The sequence below is a fragment of the Mustelus asterias genome, chromosome 8 (genome assembly GCF_964213995.1).
Source record: "Mustelus asterias chromosome 8, sMusAst1.hap1.1, whole genome shotgun sequence".
NCBI classification, from domain to species: domain Eukaryota; kingdom Metazoa; phylum Chordata; class Chondrichthyes; order Carcharhiniformes; family Triakidae; genus Mustelus; species Mustelus asterias.
Window position 1 is genome coordinate 5,885,602 of NC_135808.1, and position 19,646 is coordinate 5,905,247.

A 19,646-nucleotide genomic window follows, 5' to 3' on the forward strand; every position below is an offset into this window, starting at 1 on the left:
GCCCCCTCACTCAGTGACGACACAAACAACATGGAGAGTTTCTGCTTCTTGGATTTAATGATGAGCTGTGGAATCTTTGAGAAAAACTGTTTCTATTCCAGTGATTCTCAGATTGTTTTGTTTGAAGAATCATTTTACAAATGTAACCATGGAGCCCCCAATGTAAATTATAATTCTATATAATAACCACAATATGAACAGGTTCCATCAGTTTACAGCTGGCAGGAGGCAGGGAGACGGTGTGAAATTATGGGATGGATCTGTTAGTGACCTTTAACCCCGCAGATTGTCAGCGGCGCCGAGTTTTTCCCGATATTCCATCCCGGTCTGAAGATGGGAAAGATTCTCTCAGTGAAAGTGTGGGTGAAAGTGTGGAGATGGGACATGTTGTCCGCATTGTAAAATGACACCTGTCCACCCTCATAGTCCAGGAAAACCCCGATCTTCCGGGGATTCACACTCGGGGTGAGGGGGGTCCGTGAGGGGGAGGTGAAGGCTGAATAACCAAATCCGGGAAACAGCTCCACAACCCAGAATCCGGACTCAGGTCTCAGGGGGATTCCCCGTTTCCTGTTCACAGACTCTCGGGCCACTCCCAGATCCCACTCTGTCTCCCCCACCTCCACCTCCCAGTAATGTCTCCCTGATGTGAATCCCTCTGATCCCAGGACACATTCCCAGGGATCAAACCTCTCCGGGGTGTCAGGGAGCGGCTGCCGTTTGTCTCCGAGTCTCACACTGGTCCGGTCCTCAGACAGGATGAGCCGGGGATTCGCTGTGTTCGGATCCAGAGTCAGAGAGGCTGGAGCTGGGGGAAAGTTACAATAACACAGTCAGTGATTTAGAGAGAGGGGGTGGGGAGGGGAGAGAGTGTGAGGAGTGAGGAAGAGAGGAGAGAGGTTTGTGAGGGGGAGGGGAGAATGAGGGGGAGGGGACAGTGGGAGCAGAATGGGATGGGAACATGGAGAGAAGGGGGAAGGAAGGGAAGTGGAGAGCAGAGGGCCAGGTGAGGAAGGTGGGGAGTGAAAGTGAGATAGAGGTAGAAAGAGAAGGGATGTGGAGGGTGAAGTGGGAACAGAGAAAACAGAGCAGCAGCGAGATGGAGCGGAGGGAGCAGGAGCGTAAAGAGGGAGAGTGAGAGCAGCATGAGGGAGACGGCGAGTGAGAACATGAAGGTTTGAGATGCAGTGTGTGGAGAGCAGCGGGGTGGCAGATATTGTGGCAGGATGTAAGAGAACAAGATGGAGATGTGGAGTGTATGGGCAGAATTTAACAACCTCATTGCGTCCATGTTGTGGTGGAAAAAAGTCATAAAATCGGGCATGTTGTGTCTCGCTGGAATGGTGCCCATTTTCGCACCCATTCCCATTTTACCATTTAAAAAATTGGCACGATCGGGACTCTGCCCAAAATGAGTGAAACGTCAATTTGCATATTTTGCATTCATCGCAATGTAATTAGCGAGCTTCACTCCCAATCGTCCCAGCTCACCTCCTTAACCACCTCGTTCGCTGCAGCTGGAATCAGTGAGGAAAACACCTCAAGTTTCACAGTCGCATTCAGACAGCAGAGAGGGTGAGCGAGGAGGTAGGTTTCTGCTTTCAAATAGCTCTGTGTTGCTGAGGGGGCATTGTTTCATTTTGTCCATTTTGCGTTTTGTGTCGGGGGGGGGGCTGTTGTTGTTCACAGGGTTCGACTTTGGACTCTCAACATGGACCCAGGCCTGAGCGTTGATCTCAGGTCTTACCGCTGATTCTGGGGCCTAGAGCTGAGAGCAACATGGACCATTGCTGGTGGGGGATGGGCTGGAAACTATCTGAAGTGGCAGTGCTGGTGCCTCAGGACGCGTAAAGCAGCGGTTTGGGGCCACGACTGCATGGATTCTGGATTTGTGTATGTGAATGGGGTCAGGGGGAGAATGAGGGCAGCTGTGTTGCTGGTGGTCCGTGGGGGCGAGGGGTGGGCAGTGTGTTGCCGCGGAACTGTTGGGGGGTAATGTGGCGAGTGTGCATTGCAGGGTGACTGGGAGGGTATGGGGAGTGTGTGTTGCTGGCGGTCTGTGGGTTGGGGAATGTGGAGTTTATGTTGCTGGGGGACTGTGGGGAGGGGGCAGAATGTGGGGATTGTGCGTTGCTGTGCTCTGGGGGGGAGAATGTGGGGATTATGCGTTGCTGAGCTCTGTGGGGGGCACGAATGTGGAGGGTGTGTGTTGCTGGGTGTCTGTGGGTTGGGGAATGTGGGGAGTATGTGTTGCTGGGGGTCTGTGGAGTGATATGGGGAGTGTGTGTTGTTGGGGGCCTGTGGCGGGCATGAAGAGTGTGTGTTGCTGGGGGGCTGTGAGGTGGCGGGGGGTGGAATGCGGGTAGTATGCGTTGCTGGGCTGGGGGCAAGCAGAGTTCTTTAACCTCTCCAGCTGTCTCTCTCCTTTCCGAAACCCCCTCCCACTCTTCAAATGGCTCTTCCAATGTAACCTATTGATCTTACTGTTCTTTGAGGAGGAGCAGAATGTATGTGAACATGAAAGAGCGAGTGGGAAGGGGCTGAAATGGAGAGTGGGTTGAGAATGGGGATAGAGAGTGGGAGGGAAAGATGAGTGAATGACAGGGAGAGGGAATGATTGTGATGAAGCAGAGAGAGAGATTGTGGAAAATACCGAGGTAAGAAGGAGAGATTGATGGGGGACAATACGTGATCCACGCCGGAGCGTGGCCGCACAGGCAAGTGATCCCAGACAATTCTATCCCAGGCTCGCTTATTCCATTTAAATTAGTATTATAATAAATTTAAATAATACATTTATCCTTGCATCTGTTCCAGGTGCAAGATTTATCGAGCCTGATACCCGGTGCTGTAAGATCGCGTGAGGCAAGAAATCGGGTGCAAACCTGACTTCTCAGCTCTCTGGTGATCTTACCAGCTCCCTCCGCCCATCAGCCGGTGGGGCGCAATGGTAATGTCACCCCCAAAGAGTTTACAAACAGACAGGTTTGGTTTGTGGGCAAACACTTGGCAGATGAAATATCATGTAAGAAAATGTGAAGTTATGCACATTGGTAGGAAGAATAAAGAAGCTGAATATTATTTAAATGGAGAAGGACTGCAGAAAGCTGCAGCTCACAGGGATTTCTGGATCCTCGTGCATTGATTACAAAAAGCGAGCATGCAGGTTCAGCAGGTATTAGGAAAGACAAGTGGAATATTCTTCTTTACTTAAAATGGAATGGAGTAGAAAAATAGGGAGATCTGTACAAGGCACTAGTTAGACCACAGCCGGAATACTGTGAGCAATTCTGATCCCCTTATCGAAGGAAAGATATACTGGGATTGGAGGTAGTCCAGAGAAGGTTCACTAGATTGATTGCATGTATGAAGAGATTTTCTTATGAGGAGAGGGTAAGTGAGTTGGACCTGTACTCATTGGAGTTTAGAAGATTGAGAGGGGACTTTATTCAGACCTACATAATTCTCAGCAGGCTTGACAGGATAGACGCGAAGGTGTTGTTTCCCCTTGTGGCAGAGTCTAGGATAAGAGGGCATCATCTCAGAGTAAGGGGTCACCCACTTAAGACAGAGGTGAGGAGAAAACACCTCTGTTCGATCAGTTATGGGAACATTAAATGGCAGAGCAGACTTGATGGGCCAACTGGCCTCCATATGTTCCCATGTCTTATGGTCTCATGATCTTATAAGGGGATAAAAATAGTAAACATTACTCCAGATATGGTCTCACTAAGGTCCAGTACCCCTGCAGGAACAATTGCATATTTTTATACCTGAGTATCCTTGCAATAAATACCAACATCCTATTTATATTCCTAATTACTTGCTGGACCTGGAGACTAACTTTTTATGATTTATGCACCGGGACATCCAGCTCCCCCTGTACCCGAGAGTTCTGCAGTTTCTTTTGGTACAATACCAGACCAGATCAGACCCCAAATTTGTTACGATCTTGGATGAGACCTTTATATTTGGTAATGTTTAGAATAGGAACAATCATGTTTTAGTTCTTGGAGCAAATTTGAAATCCCAGTTATTTACTAAGAGTATAAATCATAAGAACTCGGAGCAGGAGTCGGCAATTTAGCCTCTCGAGCTGCTCCGCCATTTAATGCAATCATGGCTAATCTCGTCTCAGCCTCAACTCCACTTTCCTGTCCCTTCAATACAACCCTTCAACCCCAAACTAATTAAAAATCTGTCCAGCTCTTCCTCAAATTCACCCAAAGTCTGGATATTCACCACGTTCTGGGGTGGGGAAGTCCACAGACTCCTGACTCTTTTCAGAGAAGTTGGGGCCGATTCTCCCAAGAATGCTGAATTGGCGAGAAAACTGGTTTAAACCACGACTGTTTGTTCAGTGCAACTTCAGACCCGAATCTCCCACACTCAGTGCATTGCCGAGATCACAACCATGAGTATCATTAAATGCTGGGGGGCGCGGCATATTCACACCAAAGAGTCTGAAATCGGCAGGATGAGCAGGAACCCGTGCATGCGCACATCTCTGGAAGATCACTGAAAAGTCCTTCCAGCACTCAGATCACTGCCCTCCAACCCCCACAGACATTGCTTGCCCCAACAGCCCCCCCACAAACATTGCTGAACCCCACAACGCCCCCACAGACATTGGTGGCCTCATTGTTTGCCTCCACAACCACCCCCCGCAGACATCGCTGGACCCCAAAACCCTCCCACAGACATTGCTGGCATCATTGTTGGCCCCCACAGCCACCTGCTCACCCCCCCACCGACATCACTGGCCCCACAACCACCATAGAGACATCACTGGCCTCATCGCTGGCACCCCCCTCCCTTGCGACAGACATCGCTGCCCCCCCATCCAGACATTGCTGCCCCCCCCACCCCCATTCAGACATCGCTGAGCCCCCCCATACAAACATCGCTGCCCCCCATCCAGACATTGCTGCCCCCTCCGGAGAGACATTGCCACCCCTCCCCCCCGTACAGACATTGCTGCCTCCTCACCCCATGCCCCACGGATCTGGATGATGCGGATACCCCATCCCTCCATCCCTTGAACATACTGACCTCACTGCTGCCCTGCAGAGAACTTGTGTTTTGCTGCCATGCACAAACCCAGCTTGCGAGCATTCCCTCTCTTGAATAGGAGTCCTGAATATTGCACCTGCCCTGAACACAGCAGCTTATCGATTAGGAGCCCTGAGTATTGCACCCCCCACCCCCCCGACCCCATCCGCCCCCACAATGGCAGCCAATCAGCACCCTGAGGGATGCATGACATTCAATTGAAAGCAGCCTTCAAAATTTCTCACAAGGATTTGTTACCCACTGGCCCTTGACTGGCCAAAGTCACTGCACCTGCACCCCCCCTCCGAGAGCTGTATATAAGCTGCAGGAATGGACACACAGCCAGTCACACCACAAAGATACATTCGAGGAAAGCAGCCCCAAGATTCGCTGAGGCCGACCAAGAGCGCCTGCTTGATGCCATGGAGGAGAGGCGTCAGCAGCTCTTCCCCAGCCAGGGGCCTCGCCCAAGGGGTGCAGCCGCCACGGCATTGTGGGAGGAGGTGACAGAAGTGGTGAATGCCAGGAGCCTGACACCGTGCTCTGGCCGGCAGGGTCAGAAAAGACTGTACGACCTTCTTTGAGCAGCAAGGGTGAGTGAGCTTCCCACTTGGAACTCCACACATGCTTGGCACAGATCTCAAACCCTGCTTAGACACCTGAAGGGCATTCAACAAGGCACCCTTCCCCCAGGAACAGAATCTAACCCCTTCCCCCCCATCCCTCAACGAGCACCCTTCAGTGGTGACCCTTTTCCCCGCAACTGCCAGCACAACTCCCGAGACACGGACATGCATTGCACACCATGCATTTCAATATATTAATGTTTGCTAGACACCTTATGCTCCTACAGGAGAAAAGCATACATAACTGCCATGTGAGGGCACAGACTGGTGGTGGTGTGCCTGACCTGCAGCATCTGACCAGCGTTGAAGAGCGTGCCATGGAACTGGCAGGGGGAGATGGTTCATCCAGAATGGTGACGGACAGCCAGGTCGGCATCCAGTTTGCAAGTGAGCATAAGTGTCGCCCTCAACGTAGGTTCTCCTTGAAGTAAGTGTGATGCTGCATAGAATGTTTTACCTCCCTTCCCCTAATGTGTGTTCTTTATTGCAGTCTTGGACCCAGAGGAACCCGGCCCTTTGGGTGTTGGTGACCCCCCTGCTGTTCTGGAGCAAACTGCCCACGACCCCCCTGGACAACACCTCGGAGGGAGGCTTTGAAGAATCCTCTGAGGACAGCACCACTGAAACGGCACCGGCATCTACCACACAACCCACCAACACGGAGACTATCACCACAGTGGGTATCTTTAGTGTTGAGGCTTCTGGGTCACTATCTGGTGAGCACATCACAGACACTGATGCACATCCGAGGGCTCGGGCACACGGAGGTCTGCCGAAGGCGAGGATTCAGCTGTCCCCAAGCCAGATGCCGAGCCTCGGGGCCAAGGCTGGTGGCGATGTATCAGGAAACACGGGGAGGTTGTGGAAGGGTTGTCAGCTCACATGCTGCAACTGCAAGGCTGTTTGGGGGGGTCCAACAGAGTACTGTTGCAGGAGGTGGTGCTGACACAGCGTGTGAACCAAGCCAACACGGCAAGGGTTGCGACCATAGTGGAAAGTCTGGCCCAGGGGTCTGTCCTCATGGGTGACAGGGTCCAGCCTATCCTGGAGACACAGCAGGCCACGAGCAAGGGTGTTGACGGCATCCAGGAGGCACAGCTTTCCTTAGCCATGAGTGTCAGGGGCATGTGGCTGAAACTGCTGCCCATGGCTGGGACTCTCGCTGGCATTCTGGAGACACAGCAGGCCGTGCCTGTGAGCCTCGACAACTTAGCCCAGTCACAGAGGGCTACTGCTGTGGGCTCCAGAGCCTGGCTTGCTCACAGAATATTGCAGTGGAGGGGCTCCAGAGCTTGACCCAGTCTGAGAAGGCCAGGGCTGAGGGATCACAGATCATGGAGCAGAAGCACCTGAGCCTCCAGGACTGGCAGAGCCAGGTGACGCCGGAGTTCCTGGAGCTCAGTCCAGCTACCCTGGCATCCCATGGAATGTCCCTGGGGCCTCTGGGCACCTCAAGGGAGGAGGTAGGGCTCGAGCCATGCCGGGGCCTTCCACCCAGGAGATCCCGGATGTCCCGAGACCTTCTGATTTCCCCCCTTCCTCACACCGGGGCATCTCAGGGCCAGCTAGAGGAACAGGGTGACACTGAAACAGTGTCATCTGTTAATCAGCTGGGGCCCTCCAGGTCCCGGCCACCCAGAGGACATCCGCCAAGGCCATCACAGGGAACAGGGCGTGCATCACAGCTGGACACCACCTCCAATGTGCATCCTGGAGTAGCACCAAGAAGAAGCAGGAGACCGCACAAAGTTAGAAAGTTGAAGTTCACTAAGAGAGCACGGGTGAAGATCACCAGTAGTCAGGGTTTATTGATCACTAACGTTAAGAGCACAATAAATTGTTATTTGCACCTCACAGCTGTGAGTTATGTGTCTATAATTCCACCTCCCCCCCCCCTTCCCCCCGCCCCCACTCGCCCCAAAGTGCTGAGTGGTCCCCATTCCTTTGCATGGAGGTGCTGTCTGTTGTGCCTTGGAGACTCAGCCACATGTTAGAGAGTGCCTGCCGTACCTTCCCCAACATCCACCAGACTCTTGGTGCAAGGTGCTTGCACACCTGGTACCTCAGGGGAGGGGCGGCCACCCGCTCCCTGTGGACGTGAGGATGACGGAAGCCTTGAATTTTTCACTTCTGGCTCATTTCAGGCACCCAGTGGTGACCTCGTTGGGATCTCCCAGGCCTCCGTACACAGATGTGTGCGGCAGGTCACTGATGCCCTGTTTGTCCGGACAGGGCAGTACATAAACTTCGATATGGGCCTTGCAGAGCAGGAGGCCCGGGCTCTAGGCTTCACTGCCATTGCTAGGAATCCCAATGTCCAGAGGGCAGCAGAGCACCCCCCGCTCATTCCACCGCCGCCCCCCTGCCCCCCCACCCCGATTGTCCAACAAACATGTGTCCCCAACCCTTACAGCTACGTGGGCCAGGGTGGCAGCGTGCATTCGGAGTACAGGTTAGGAATCAGATTTGAGTGGCACCAGAGAGAGCATCCCAGTGTGCACAACAGCGAGTCATCATCATCCTCCAACCCTCAAACAAGACTTGCAACCATTGCCAGCCCAGGCACATTAACAGGTTTGGATGTTTCTGGGGGATAGGATGGTGGGATGAGAGAGGCTGGGGAAGGGTGATGTGGTGGTTTGAGGGCCCAGGTCGGTTTGGAGGGGGAATAGCGGCTGCACTTTCTCCTGGGGTGTGGTGGATGTGTGGTGGTTGCAGCCCCCTCACTGCACAGCACCAGCTCGGTGAAGTGGGCTGCAATCAAGGCGTCCCTCACTGCCCATCCCTGCCGGACACCTGCCATCGCCGCCGGCCCTCTTTCCTCCGGCTCCTGATATGGCGGGACGTCCACCTCACCCCCTCACCGCTCCTCCTCCTCCTCTTCCTCCTCCTGCTCCAGCTGGTCTCCCTGCTGCTGGGCGATGTTGTGCAGCAGGCAGCAGACAATTATAATGTGTGAGGCTCACACAGGGTCAGACTGGAGGCCTCCCCAGGACGGTCCAAGCAGCGGCACCGCATTTTCAGCAGGATGATGCACTGCTCTACGATGGACCGGGTGCTGCATGGGCCTCACTGTAGCAGGTCTCCACCTCGGTCTCGGGCCTCCGCACAGGCGTCATCAGCCATGACCTTAGAGGGTAACCTTTGTTGCCCAATAGCCATCCCGGTAGCCTGGGCCGGTCTTCAAAGAGGCCAGGGATGTCCAACTGCCTGAGGACAAATCTGTCATGGACACTCCCTGGATGGCGTGCATCGACCTGGTCACATATGATTGAGGGAGTGGAACGCTTTCCTGTTCACAAATTGCTGCAGCCTTGCATGTGGGGCCTGCAAGGGGATGTGTGTCCCGTCCACTGCTCCCTGGACATTGGGAATCCCAGCAATGACAGCAAAGCCTCGAACCCGGGCCTCCTGCTGTGCACAGCCCACATTGAAGTTTATGCACTGCCCTGCCCGGGCAAACAGGGCATCAGTGACCTGTTGCACACATCTGTGTACGGAGGCCTGGGAGATCCCAACGAGGCCACCACTGGGTGCCTGAAATGAGCCAGAAGTGAAAAATTCAAGGCATCCGTCACCTTCACGTCCACAGGGAGTGGGTGGACGCCCCTCCCCTGAAGTGCCAGGTGTGGAAGCACCTCACAAATGTGCCGCAGCGGGCAACAGCACATCTCCTCTGAAAGGGCCTCGAATGAATTGCAGGGCCTCTACCTCCTTGTCCTCGGCACCCTCTGCCTTCTGTGTACCCTTTTGGGAGCCTGCTCACCCACCTCCCAACCCTCAGTGGCAGCCCCCTGCCCTCCTTCCTGTGTGACTGGTAGTGGCTGCTCCTGCGGGGGTCTCCACACCGGCCACCTCCTGAGCCGCCTCCTCCTCCTCCGCCGCCACCTAATGGCCAGCTGCAAATCGATCAGTCCAAGATCCATCTGCACACTGGGGTTGGAAAGAGCATAAAATGACGGATTAATGTCATTGGCTGCATAGGCCCAGCAACACCCCAATCCCTCACTTGGGGCAGTTCACTAACTTGTGGGTGCTGGCAACACCTCACAATCCATGGTGCCATGCGTGACCCGATTAGATTGTGTGAGATTCCCATCATGACAATTGCTGGCACAGATTAAGCAGGTCGCTGTGCAGCCGTGGGCACTGCGCACCCTTGTGCCATTGCCATGTGTGCAACTGCAGCATCCGTTACAGGCATGTGTTGCTGGTCCGTGTCACAGGGAAGGGACAGACTGCAAGTCATTAGCTGATGGGTGCCCAGTGACAGCAGATTCCATGCAGTCCATGTCTGAACCTCGGCACCTCGGCCTGGAGCAGCAACTGCTTCATCTGGTTAGACCTCAGTCAGCACAAGGTGCACTCCTGTCCCAACCCGGAACCCCAGCACTCAGCGTAGTCCCTGACCACACCCTGAGGCAAGACAATGCCACTGCACAGTGCCCTGGAGGGGAAGGTTGATCAGGACACCTTCAGGGACAGTCCAAAGATGTGCGGGTTAGGTTGATTGGCCAGGTTAAAAAAAATTGCCCCTTAGAGTCCTGAGATGCGTAGGTTAGAGGGATTAGTGGGTAAATATGTGGGGGTAGGGCCTGGGTGGGATTGTGGTCGGTGCAGACTCGATGGGCCGAATGGCCTCCTTCTGCACTGTAGGGATTCTATGATTCTATGATTCTATGAATGCCACTGCACAGTGCCCTGGAGGGGAAGGCTGATCAGAACTCCTTCAGGGACCTGCACTCACTGAGCTACAGCCCTGCCCTGGAGGGGAAGGCTGAGCAGGACTCCTTCGGGGATCCTCGCCCACAGAGTTCTGAGAAAGTAGAAGCTCCCCCCCCACCCCCCCCAACCCAGATATCACTGTTCCACAGGCCAGCACCTGAAGACAGCAGGAGGAAGCCCACCAAGCATAGACATAGAACATAGAACATAGAACATAGAAAGCCACAGCACAAACAGGCCCTTCGGCCCACAGGTTGCGCCGATCACATCCCCACCTCTAGGCCTATCTATAGCCCTCAATCCCATCTCCAGGGCCTGCCTACAACATCCCCGCACTCTGCTCTCAGCATTTCCCTCCTCACACCAGTTCAAGGCTGCTGCATCAGGTTGAGACTTTTATATATCTACTCTGATTCGTGTCAAAGTGACATCATACCAAAGAGGTGGGAGACGTTAACGTGGGTGGAGATTGTCGTGTCGATCCCGATAATGTCATGCTAAAGTACGGTAATGATGCAAATCAGCGGCACGCCGGTTTTCAGCGCGGTCCTGGTCTCCGGTTGGGAGATGAGCATGGGTCGTAAACGCTCATGGGTAACCCGCGAAATTGCCGCCACGTGCATCTCTTGACCCGACCCTCCAAAAAACATGTGTGTTGCAATGGGAGAATCGCCTCTGTATTTTCTCCTCTTCTGTGTTTTAAATCTGCCACCCCATATTTTAAAACTATCACCTTTTGTTTTAGATTGCCCCACAAAAGGAAACATCTGCTCGAAGTCTGCTTTGTCAATGCCCCTTAGCATCTTGTACACCTCAATTAGATCTCCTCACATTTTCTCAGCTCCAGAGAGTATAGGCTTAAACTGGCAAACCTCTCTTCACAAAACAAACCCTTCATCTCCAGCTAGTGAACCTTCTCTGAACCACCTCCAATGCAACTACATCCCTCCTCAAGGAAGGGGATGAAAACTGTCCACAATATTCTCAGTGCGGTCTCACAAATGCTTTGCACAACAGCAGCAACACTTCACTACTTTTATGTTTTATTCCTTTAACAATCAATATGAATATTCCATTTGCTTTCCTTATTACCTGCTATACCTGCATCCTAGTTTTTTTTTGCAATTCATGCATGAGGACGCCCAGGTCACGAATAATTTGCCTTTGTATTTTTCCTACCAAAATGGTAGTTGAAAGCTCTGGAACCAGGAGCCATAATCTAAAAATTAGGACCAAGTTGTTCAGGAGAGATGTGAGAAAACAATTCCACATGTAGAGAGTGGTGGAGGTTTGGAACCCTCTTCCTCAAACAGTGGTGGATGCTGGTTCAATTGTTAAGTTTAATCCCGGCAGTGCAGAAGGAGACCATTTGGCCCATCAAGTCTGCACCAACAACTATCCCTGTAACCCTACGTATCTACCCTGCTAATCTCCCTAACACTGAGGGACAATTTAACATGGCCAATCCACCTCACCCACACATCTTTGGAGTGTGGGAGGAAACCACAACTCCCGGAGGAAACCCACATAGACACAGGGAGAATGTGCAAATTCCACACAGACAGTGACCCGAGGCCATAATTGAACCTGGGTCCCTGCGGCTGTGAGGCAGCGATGCTAACTACTGTGCTACCGTGCCGCCCTACTTGAAGTCTGAGATACATTTATTGAGCAGGGGTATCAAGGTATATGGGCTTAGGGCAGGTACATGGAGGTCGGCCACAGATCAGCCATGATCTTATTGAATGGCGGAGCGAGTTTGAGGGGATGAATGGCCTACTCGTATTCCTATGTTCCTATGTCCCTTTTCCTTGGTGATGAGGATGGTTCCAAGTTGCTCTCTTTCTATGACCTTTGCATTTGCTGTTTCTATTGGGATGTGCTCCTGTCCCCCATCGTGAAAACTGAGGTAAAACATTGATTTCGGATCTCAGCCATTTCTGTGTTTCCCAGCATTAACTTTCCAGCCTCATTTTCCAAGATACCAACATTCACTTTCGCTGCTCTCTTCCTCTTTACATCCTTATAGAGGCTTTTGCTGTCCCTTTTTATATTTTGCACTTTCATAATTTTATCTGTGCTCTCTGTCTCTGTTTTTTAGTGACCCTTTGTTGATCGTTAGAAGTGTCCCAATCTTCCAGTGTGCCACTGGCCTTTGCGATAGGTAACGTCATAAGATTCCTTAATTTGAGAGAAACACAATAATTTTAGAGGTGGCACAGTAGTAAGCACTGCTGCCTCACAGCTCCAGGGATCCTGGTTCGAATTCGGTCTTGAGCGTCAGTGTGGAGTTTGTGCGCTCTCCCCATTTCACTGGGTGCTCCAGTTTTTACGCAGAGACCAAAGATGTGCAAGTTAGGTGGATTGGCCATGGTTGATTGCCCCTTAGTTTGTGTGTGAGTGTATCCCTGTGATAGACTGGTGTTCCATTCTGGGTGTACTGTATTTGATGCCCAGTGCCTTGTGGGATAGAGTCTGACTCCCCGCGATCCTGAATTAGAATAAGTGGTGAAGTGAAGAATATTTTTACTGTTCAAGAGTCAAACAGTAATACTATATAACTTATACTCTAAAATAAATAATTAACATGAGGTAAGCATGAATCTGTGGTCACACACACCACAGACTTCATATTAAATTAAATGACCAAGGCAGAACACACAAATATTCTCAATAATCCACCCAAATGTCAATGATCACCATCAAAAACCTCCCATAAATAATAGATGATAAAGGGACTGGTATTAATAAGGAACTGTAAGATTCTTATTCTTATCTTGCTTGTAAGACTAATAGTAGAGAAAATAATGGGATGCGTTGATGGTCATCTTTCAAAATTCTACAGACTCTGGAATTTTTCCTGCGGATTGGAAGGTGTAAATGTAACCCAATGTTGAAGAGAGGAGGGAGAGAGAATCTGGGCAATGACAGATTGATTACCTGACATCAGTCGGAGAGAAAATGCAAGAATCTTTAACAAAGAATGTGGTAGAAAATAATGGTAAATTTGGGCAGAGTCAAGATGGACTTATGAAAGGGAATCCAGTGCAGAAGTTGGACATTTGGCCCTTTAAGCACTGACTCTCTGACAGAATGTCTTGCCCAGGCCCTCTCTCCGTCACCCAAAACACTTCCCATTGCTAATCCATCTAACCAACACACCCTGGGACACTAAAGGGCATTTTTTAACATGGCCAATCTACTAGCCTGCACATCTTTAGACTGTGGGAGGAAACCCGCACAGACACGGGGAGAATGTACAAACTCCGCACAGACAGTTACTCAAGGCCGGAATTAAACCCGGGTTCTTGGTGCTGTGAGTCAGCAGTGCTTGCCACTGTGCCACTGTGCAAGATGCAACTAGCAGAATAGTGAAGGTAAAGATGGTGGATGTAGAATATTTCGATTTTCAGAAAGTTTTTGATTAAGACCACACAAAAGATTAGTGAACAACTTAGTGCACTAGAAATTTGACGGAATAATAACAGGTTAATGGACAGAAAACATGAGAGTAGGAATCAATTGGTGTTTTCCTTTAAACAGTGCTCATGTTCCGGTCTTACCAATGCTCTGTATAAATAAAGCATAACCTCTATACCTGCTGCAGATCATTCAATCTGACTGTGAACACTCAGGACAAAACAGGAATCCTATCCTGGAACAGGCGGACCTGCCTGGCCTTGATTAGGTGTATCTGTGCAGCACCCTGTCTACTGAGCTGCTAAAAATATTGTGCAGCTTGGGGTCTTTTACCATTCTCATCATGAGGCTGGATGTGACATACAGTTTGCTGTCAGCACTGCTCGGTCGTCCATCTGCCCTCGGTAGCAGTAACTACAATATGATTGAATTTGAATTCCAGTTTGAAAGGGAATCAGTATTTTAAACTTAAATAGGAGCAAATATTTGGCCATGAAAGCTGAGCTCGTTGCAGTGAACTGGGACCCCGGGCTCGGGGATACACTGATAGACAAGCAATGGCAGATATTTAAGAGGGAGTTTAAGAATCTTCAGCATAAATATATTCATGCTGTAAAGAAAATCCCCAATGGGAGAACCCACCATCTGTGGCTCATGAAAGAAGTTAAGGAAAGCACCAAATTCCTGAAAAAAGTATATAACTGCGCAAAGATGAATGGCAGGTCAGACGATTGATCAGAATATCAAGAATGGCAGAGATCAAACACCCACAATAATATAGCAGCTTCAAAATAGGTATCCAGCGTTCCCACACTAAATATAAGGAGAAGTCTCACTGTTTGTACAAACTGGAGGCATTTGGCATACCAGGAGACTCCATACAATCTTGATCTTCGATTGAATGGTGATGCCCCACCTAGAGGAACAGTCTGTAGAATGGACTAATCACTGGTCTTAAAGGGACCACTGGAAACCCCATTGGAAACGATGTAAGGAGTTTATTGCACTGTTTCCTGCCCTACATACTGCAAACGACATCATCAAAACAGAAAACTTCATCATTATCACAATGCTGTTCCTGTGATCTTGTTGTTTGGAAATTGGTTTCCTCATTTTCTACATTCAAACACTGTCTGTTCCTCAAAATTATTGCACTGCTCCTGAAGTATTTAGGCTCACACTGCGAGAATGAAGGCAGCTTTTGATGATTTCTCTGTGACCAGGAGATGAGTTATTTTTCTTACTGTTTCTCGCTGCTCCTTTCTCTCTCTCACCCCCGCTGTTTTTCATGAGGATTTCTTGTCCCCTGTCCCCTTTTCAGGAGCCACAGAACATTTTCCCACACTGCAAACCAGTGGGAAACTGGACAGTGATATTGTTCTGAAGGTCAGCCCTCAGAATGGATTGAGCCTCTGACCAAATTCATAGAGTGAGTTCACTGGTTCACTACCTCAATAGAATCACTCCAAAACTCAACCTCACTCAATCCAAACTGCCCTGTCACCTTCCCTATTCTAGACTTAAAGCTATACCTACTTTGATTCAATCTCTGTGACTGTGTTAAACCTGTGGATATTTATATCCTCCTTTCTGTTCTGAACCTTGAATATTTCAATAAGATCACCACACTCCCTCTCTTATCCACTGCAGACTCACAGTTTCTGCAGTCCCTCCTCTTGATTCATGTGTCCAATTCCACCAAACAGATTATCTACCACTCATTACTTGCTCTCGAATGTCTGTATGTCTTCCTGATAAACGATGATTTTTAAAAAAATGTTTCCCAGAATGACAGGGAGACCAGTCCAGAATCCTAGAGCAATTCTATTTCACATCCTGAGATTGGTGCTCTATTCCTCTGGTTATACAGATCCCTTCACTGCTTTGACACACAATGCTGATGGCTTCAGACACTTAGTAAGAGTTTTAACAACACCAGGTTAAAGTCCAACAGGTTTATTTGGTAGCAAATACCATTAGCTTTCGGAGCGCTGCTCCTTCGTCAGATGGAGTGGAAAGATGGAGTGGAAATCTGGAGACCAGATTTACACTCCATCTGACGAAGGAGCAGCGCTCCGAAAGCCAATGGTATTTGCTACCAAATAAACCTGTTGGACTTTAAACCTGGTGTTGTTAAAACTCTTACTGTGCTTACCCCAGTCCAACGCCGGCATCTCCACATTCAGACACTTACCCAGAGGAACCTACAGAAAGATAAATATGAATACGGGAGACTCTAGGAATTAACAAATGGAAATGTGAATATTTAATCTGGGACCTTAAAGCCTGTTTAGTTGCTTCACAACTGGATTGCTAATCAGGAAAATTAATATGAGTGTTTTACCGGGAATAATGGGTTTCATCATTTCTCTCCACGCTGTGCACTGAAAAAGGTCTTTGAACTTCCCGATAGACAGGGCGGCATCAAATACTGAGAGTGCGTGCTCACCATCACTAATCCTGTAAATGTTTTAAAAAAAGATGCAAGAAAATGTCCAAAGTGAAATGATAATCTTGTTTTTTTAATTGAAAAAGAGATAACTTATGAATTCAAGAGCAGAGAGTGGAAACAGCCATGTCCTGAAAAAGGTTCAAAAACTGATAACAGCCATCACACACTGCAGGAAGTGATTAACATTCAGCCTGTCCACTTGCTGTATTATAAACAAAGTTTGTGGAACAAAGACAAAGGCTGACAACATCCCAAAGCTGAATATCCAATTCTGCAATCCCTGAGCCCCACAACTCTCCCAGAATCCTGCTCTCCTCTACTTCCGGCACCTTGAACATCTCGGATTTTCGTCACTCCCCCATTGGGAGCTGGACCTTCAGCTGCCGAGGTCCTGAGCTCTGGAATCCCTCCCTTTTTCTCTATCTATCTATTTCTCTTTCATCCTTTAAGACGCTCTCTGAAATCCACCTCTGTCATCCGGATTAATATTTCCTTATTTGGCTCTGTGTCAATTTACTTCATAACGCTCCTGTGAAACTCCTCAGGATATTCATTTCCAATAAAGGTGCTATATGAATACAAGTGTTTACTGTTGTGTTTGTTAAGGACACAGAGCCAGTTTGTATTTAGTATCAAATTAGAATCCATTCCCCCCTTTAACGTGAGACTTTCTCGGGTTGGTCAGGCTGCATACAGGGACATGGGTGACCCACTCCTTGGAAACATGGACCGTGCGGCTCTCTCAGGGTCAGTGGGAAGGTCACAGACACTAACAGCCAACATCGGGCAAGTGATCACTTCCGGCCTGGGAACCAGATTGTATTAATTACACTTCCCGGTTATTTATTACAATATTGTAGCAGTTATGTAAAATCACTGTAATTAAGGCGGTTATTTTTAAACTCTGGTCTGTGAACAATACACCGAATTTCCATGGCGCAATGACAGACTATTTAATGTGGTGTCAACAACCAATAAATAAATGAAAATGACACTTCACTGAGTTTATTTTAACAAAAAGCGGATTTCAGGAAAGAACATGTCCTACCTTCTCTCCCGACAAGCTTCCTCCTGAAAGAAATGAATCAGGAACAGTGAGGGTGACAGTAACAGATTTCAGGAACAGTTAGACAGGCTGGTGAAATGAGCAGACTCAGAGCAGATGAGATTTCACACGGAAATGTAAAGTGATGCATTTTGGAAGGAAGATTGTGGAGAGTCAAATAAACTGGAATTGAACATCAGTCCCGCTCACAGACACAGTGACTCTCACACACCGTACCAGACACACCCACACACTCACAACATGGAACTGGAACTGGATTACAATGGGAGTTCCAGGAGTAAATTAAACTCGGGAAACACAGAAATAATCACAAAGCAAGTTTGAAGATGAAGAAACTCATTCTCAGGAGGTTACAGGTATTCCCGGGAATCTGCAGACAGTGTGGGAGCCGTTAGTTCAGAGACAGCAGGAAAACCGTTCAGGAAGAGACACACAATTCTGTTCAATTCGGTTCCTATTTTTCAGTAAATTCTATATTAATTTCACAGTTACCATCAGTTATTTAGTGACTGTGAAGTTTCCCTGAACTGAGCCGCAATATATTCCCTCACCTTCAGAAATATCAACTCGTCTTTTTGCTCCATCTGTTTCTGCAACTTTGAGAGTTTCTCCTCAATAGAATTTAAATTCTCCTGAATCTCTCGAAGGTTTCTCTCCATTGGTTCTAGAATCCTCTCCTCTTCTTCCCTGAGATCTCTGAGTAGATGCTGCTCTTTCTCAGTGAGAATCTGGTGCATTTTAGTGAACTCGGATGTGATGTGGGTCTGCAGACTGCTCGACTGTTCCTGCCCAATGAAATGTGAAACATAATTAATGTCCCGCGATAAAGGGAACAAAACTAACTGAAATGCCATAAAATCAGCACAGGGAGAACTTACCCTAACTTCAGAAATCTTTCGTTTCTGTTTCAGTTCCGTTCCTCGAACCGCCGATTTCTTCTCTCTGAGAGAATCTAAGAAAGATTTCAGCTGATCCTGGGATTGGGAGAGAAAATCACAGAATGCAAGTGTTAGAGCAGGAAAATGAGCTGTTAGTTTTCAATATTTCCTTTTCACCTTGTAGATTTCCACGGCCTCATCGAAAGGCAGGAAACGGTGCTCTCTGTGTTCCCGCGAATCTCGACAAATCAGACAGATCAATTTCTTGTCAGTTTCACAAAACAGCTTCAGTTCTTCCTGATGTTTCTCACAGTGAAGTTTACTTTCCTTCTCTTTCGGATTCAGCTTTATTTGTCGAGCTTTCTCGGCCAGATTCGCTAAGGCCCGACTTGTCCTGAGGTTTCTTTCCGGAAACTCCTCTCGACATTCCGGGCATGAGTTTATCTCCTTCTTTTCCCAACACTGGGTGATACAGGAGCGGCAGAAGTTGTGTCCACAATCCAGTGAAACCGGATTAGTGAAGAAATCGAGACAAATGGGACAAATTGCCTCCTCGGTCAAACTGTGGAGCTGCTTTCTGGAAGCCATGTTCACTCTCAGCACTTCCTGATTCAAACCGCTTTCAGTTTCGATGTTACTGTCGCAGATCCTCAGTTCAGCTATTTCCCGGTAAAGTTCACTGCAACACTCAGGGAATTATTATTACAGACTGGGTCATGTCCTCGCCACTTTCACACTGGAGACAAAAACTGGCGCGGTCTGAAGGATAACGGAGGGGAATAATTGAACCCTGTCGGGGGCGGGTTTGGCTCCTGGGAATGTTGCCAATAGAAAGAGGGAGATGGAGAGATAGAATGGGGAGAAGAGGTGGAGGCGGGCTGGGCTCCCGGGAATGTTGACAGTGGAGGGAGAGAGAGAGGGAGGGAGGGAGGGAGGGAGGGAGGAGGTTGAAATGGGCGGGATCGAGATTCCATTGAATTTTTCTCCAGTCTGAACTCGCTGCCGATTAAAACCACTCTGCTGAAACTCGGTGTGAGATCCGGATCCAGAAACTGAATTGTGTTCATCACTGCAGCCGCTCACATTCAAACATCAAGTACTCGAAATGTCAAAGAGAAATTTACACAACAGCGACAGGGAAGATATTTAGAGGGTTCGATCTGTGAAGTTTGGTTTATTTTCCAGAAAGAATAACTTGCGGTTTTATAAATATTTACGTATCCCTCCCGGGGACCGGACCCAGAGAAACATCAACTGATGACGGAGCAAAAACAGAAAATGCCGGAAAATCTCAACAGGTCTGACAGCATCCGTGGAGAGAGAACAGAGCTAACGTTTCGAGTCTGGATGTCTCTTCGTCAGATTCCAGCATCCGCAGTAATTTGTTTTAACTGACGAGGGAACATTTGAAGTGGAATCTCTCCTCC

At 49.2% G+C, this 19,646-nt stretch overlaps 1 protein-coding gene across 1 annotated transcript; it reads right to left on the bottom strand.

Moving 5' to 3' along the window:
• Window positions 1-38: 38 nt before the first annotated feature.
• Window positions 39-18,844, bottom strand: LOC144496806 (zinc-binding protein A33-like). Its single transcript, XM_078217360.1, has 6 exons — window positions 18,397-18,844; window positions 18,220-18,315; window positions 17,893-18,126; window positions 17,324-17,346; window positions 16,168-16,283; window positions 39-808 (listed from the first exon to the last, which is right to left on the bottom strand). The coding sequence occupies exons 1-6, from the start codon at window positions 18,805-18,807 to the stop codon at window positions 264-266; spliced, it is 1,425 nt and encodes a 474-aa protein (XP_078073486.1). The 5' UTR covers window positions 18,808-18,844; the 3' UTR covers window positions 39-263.
• Window positions 18,845-19,646: the final 802 nt, after the last annotated feature.

Coding starts and splice junctions, on each gene's coding strand:
- LOC144496806 (XM_078217360.1), bottom strand. CDS start 18,807: ATGGCTTCCAGAAAGCAGCTCCACAGTTTGACCGAGGAGGCAATTTGT. Junction 17,347..17,892: donor ACGAGTTGATATTTCTGAAG/GTGAGGGAATAT, acceptor CATTTCTTTCAG/GAGGAAGCTTGTCGGGAGAG. Junction 809..16,167: donor GATGAAACCCATTATTCCCG/GTAAAACACTCA, acceptor ACTTTCCCCCAG/CTCCAGCCTCTCTGACTCTG.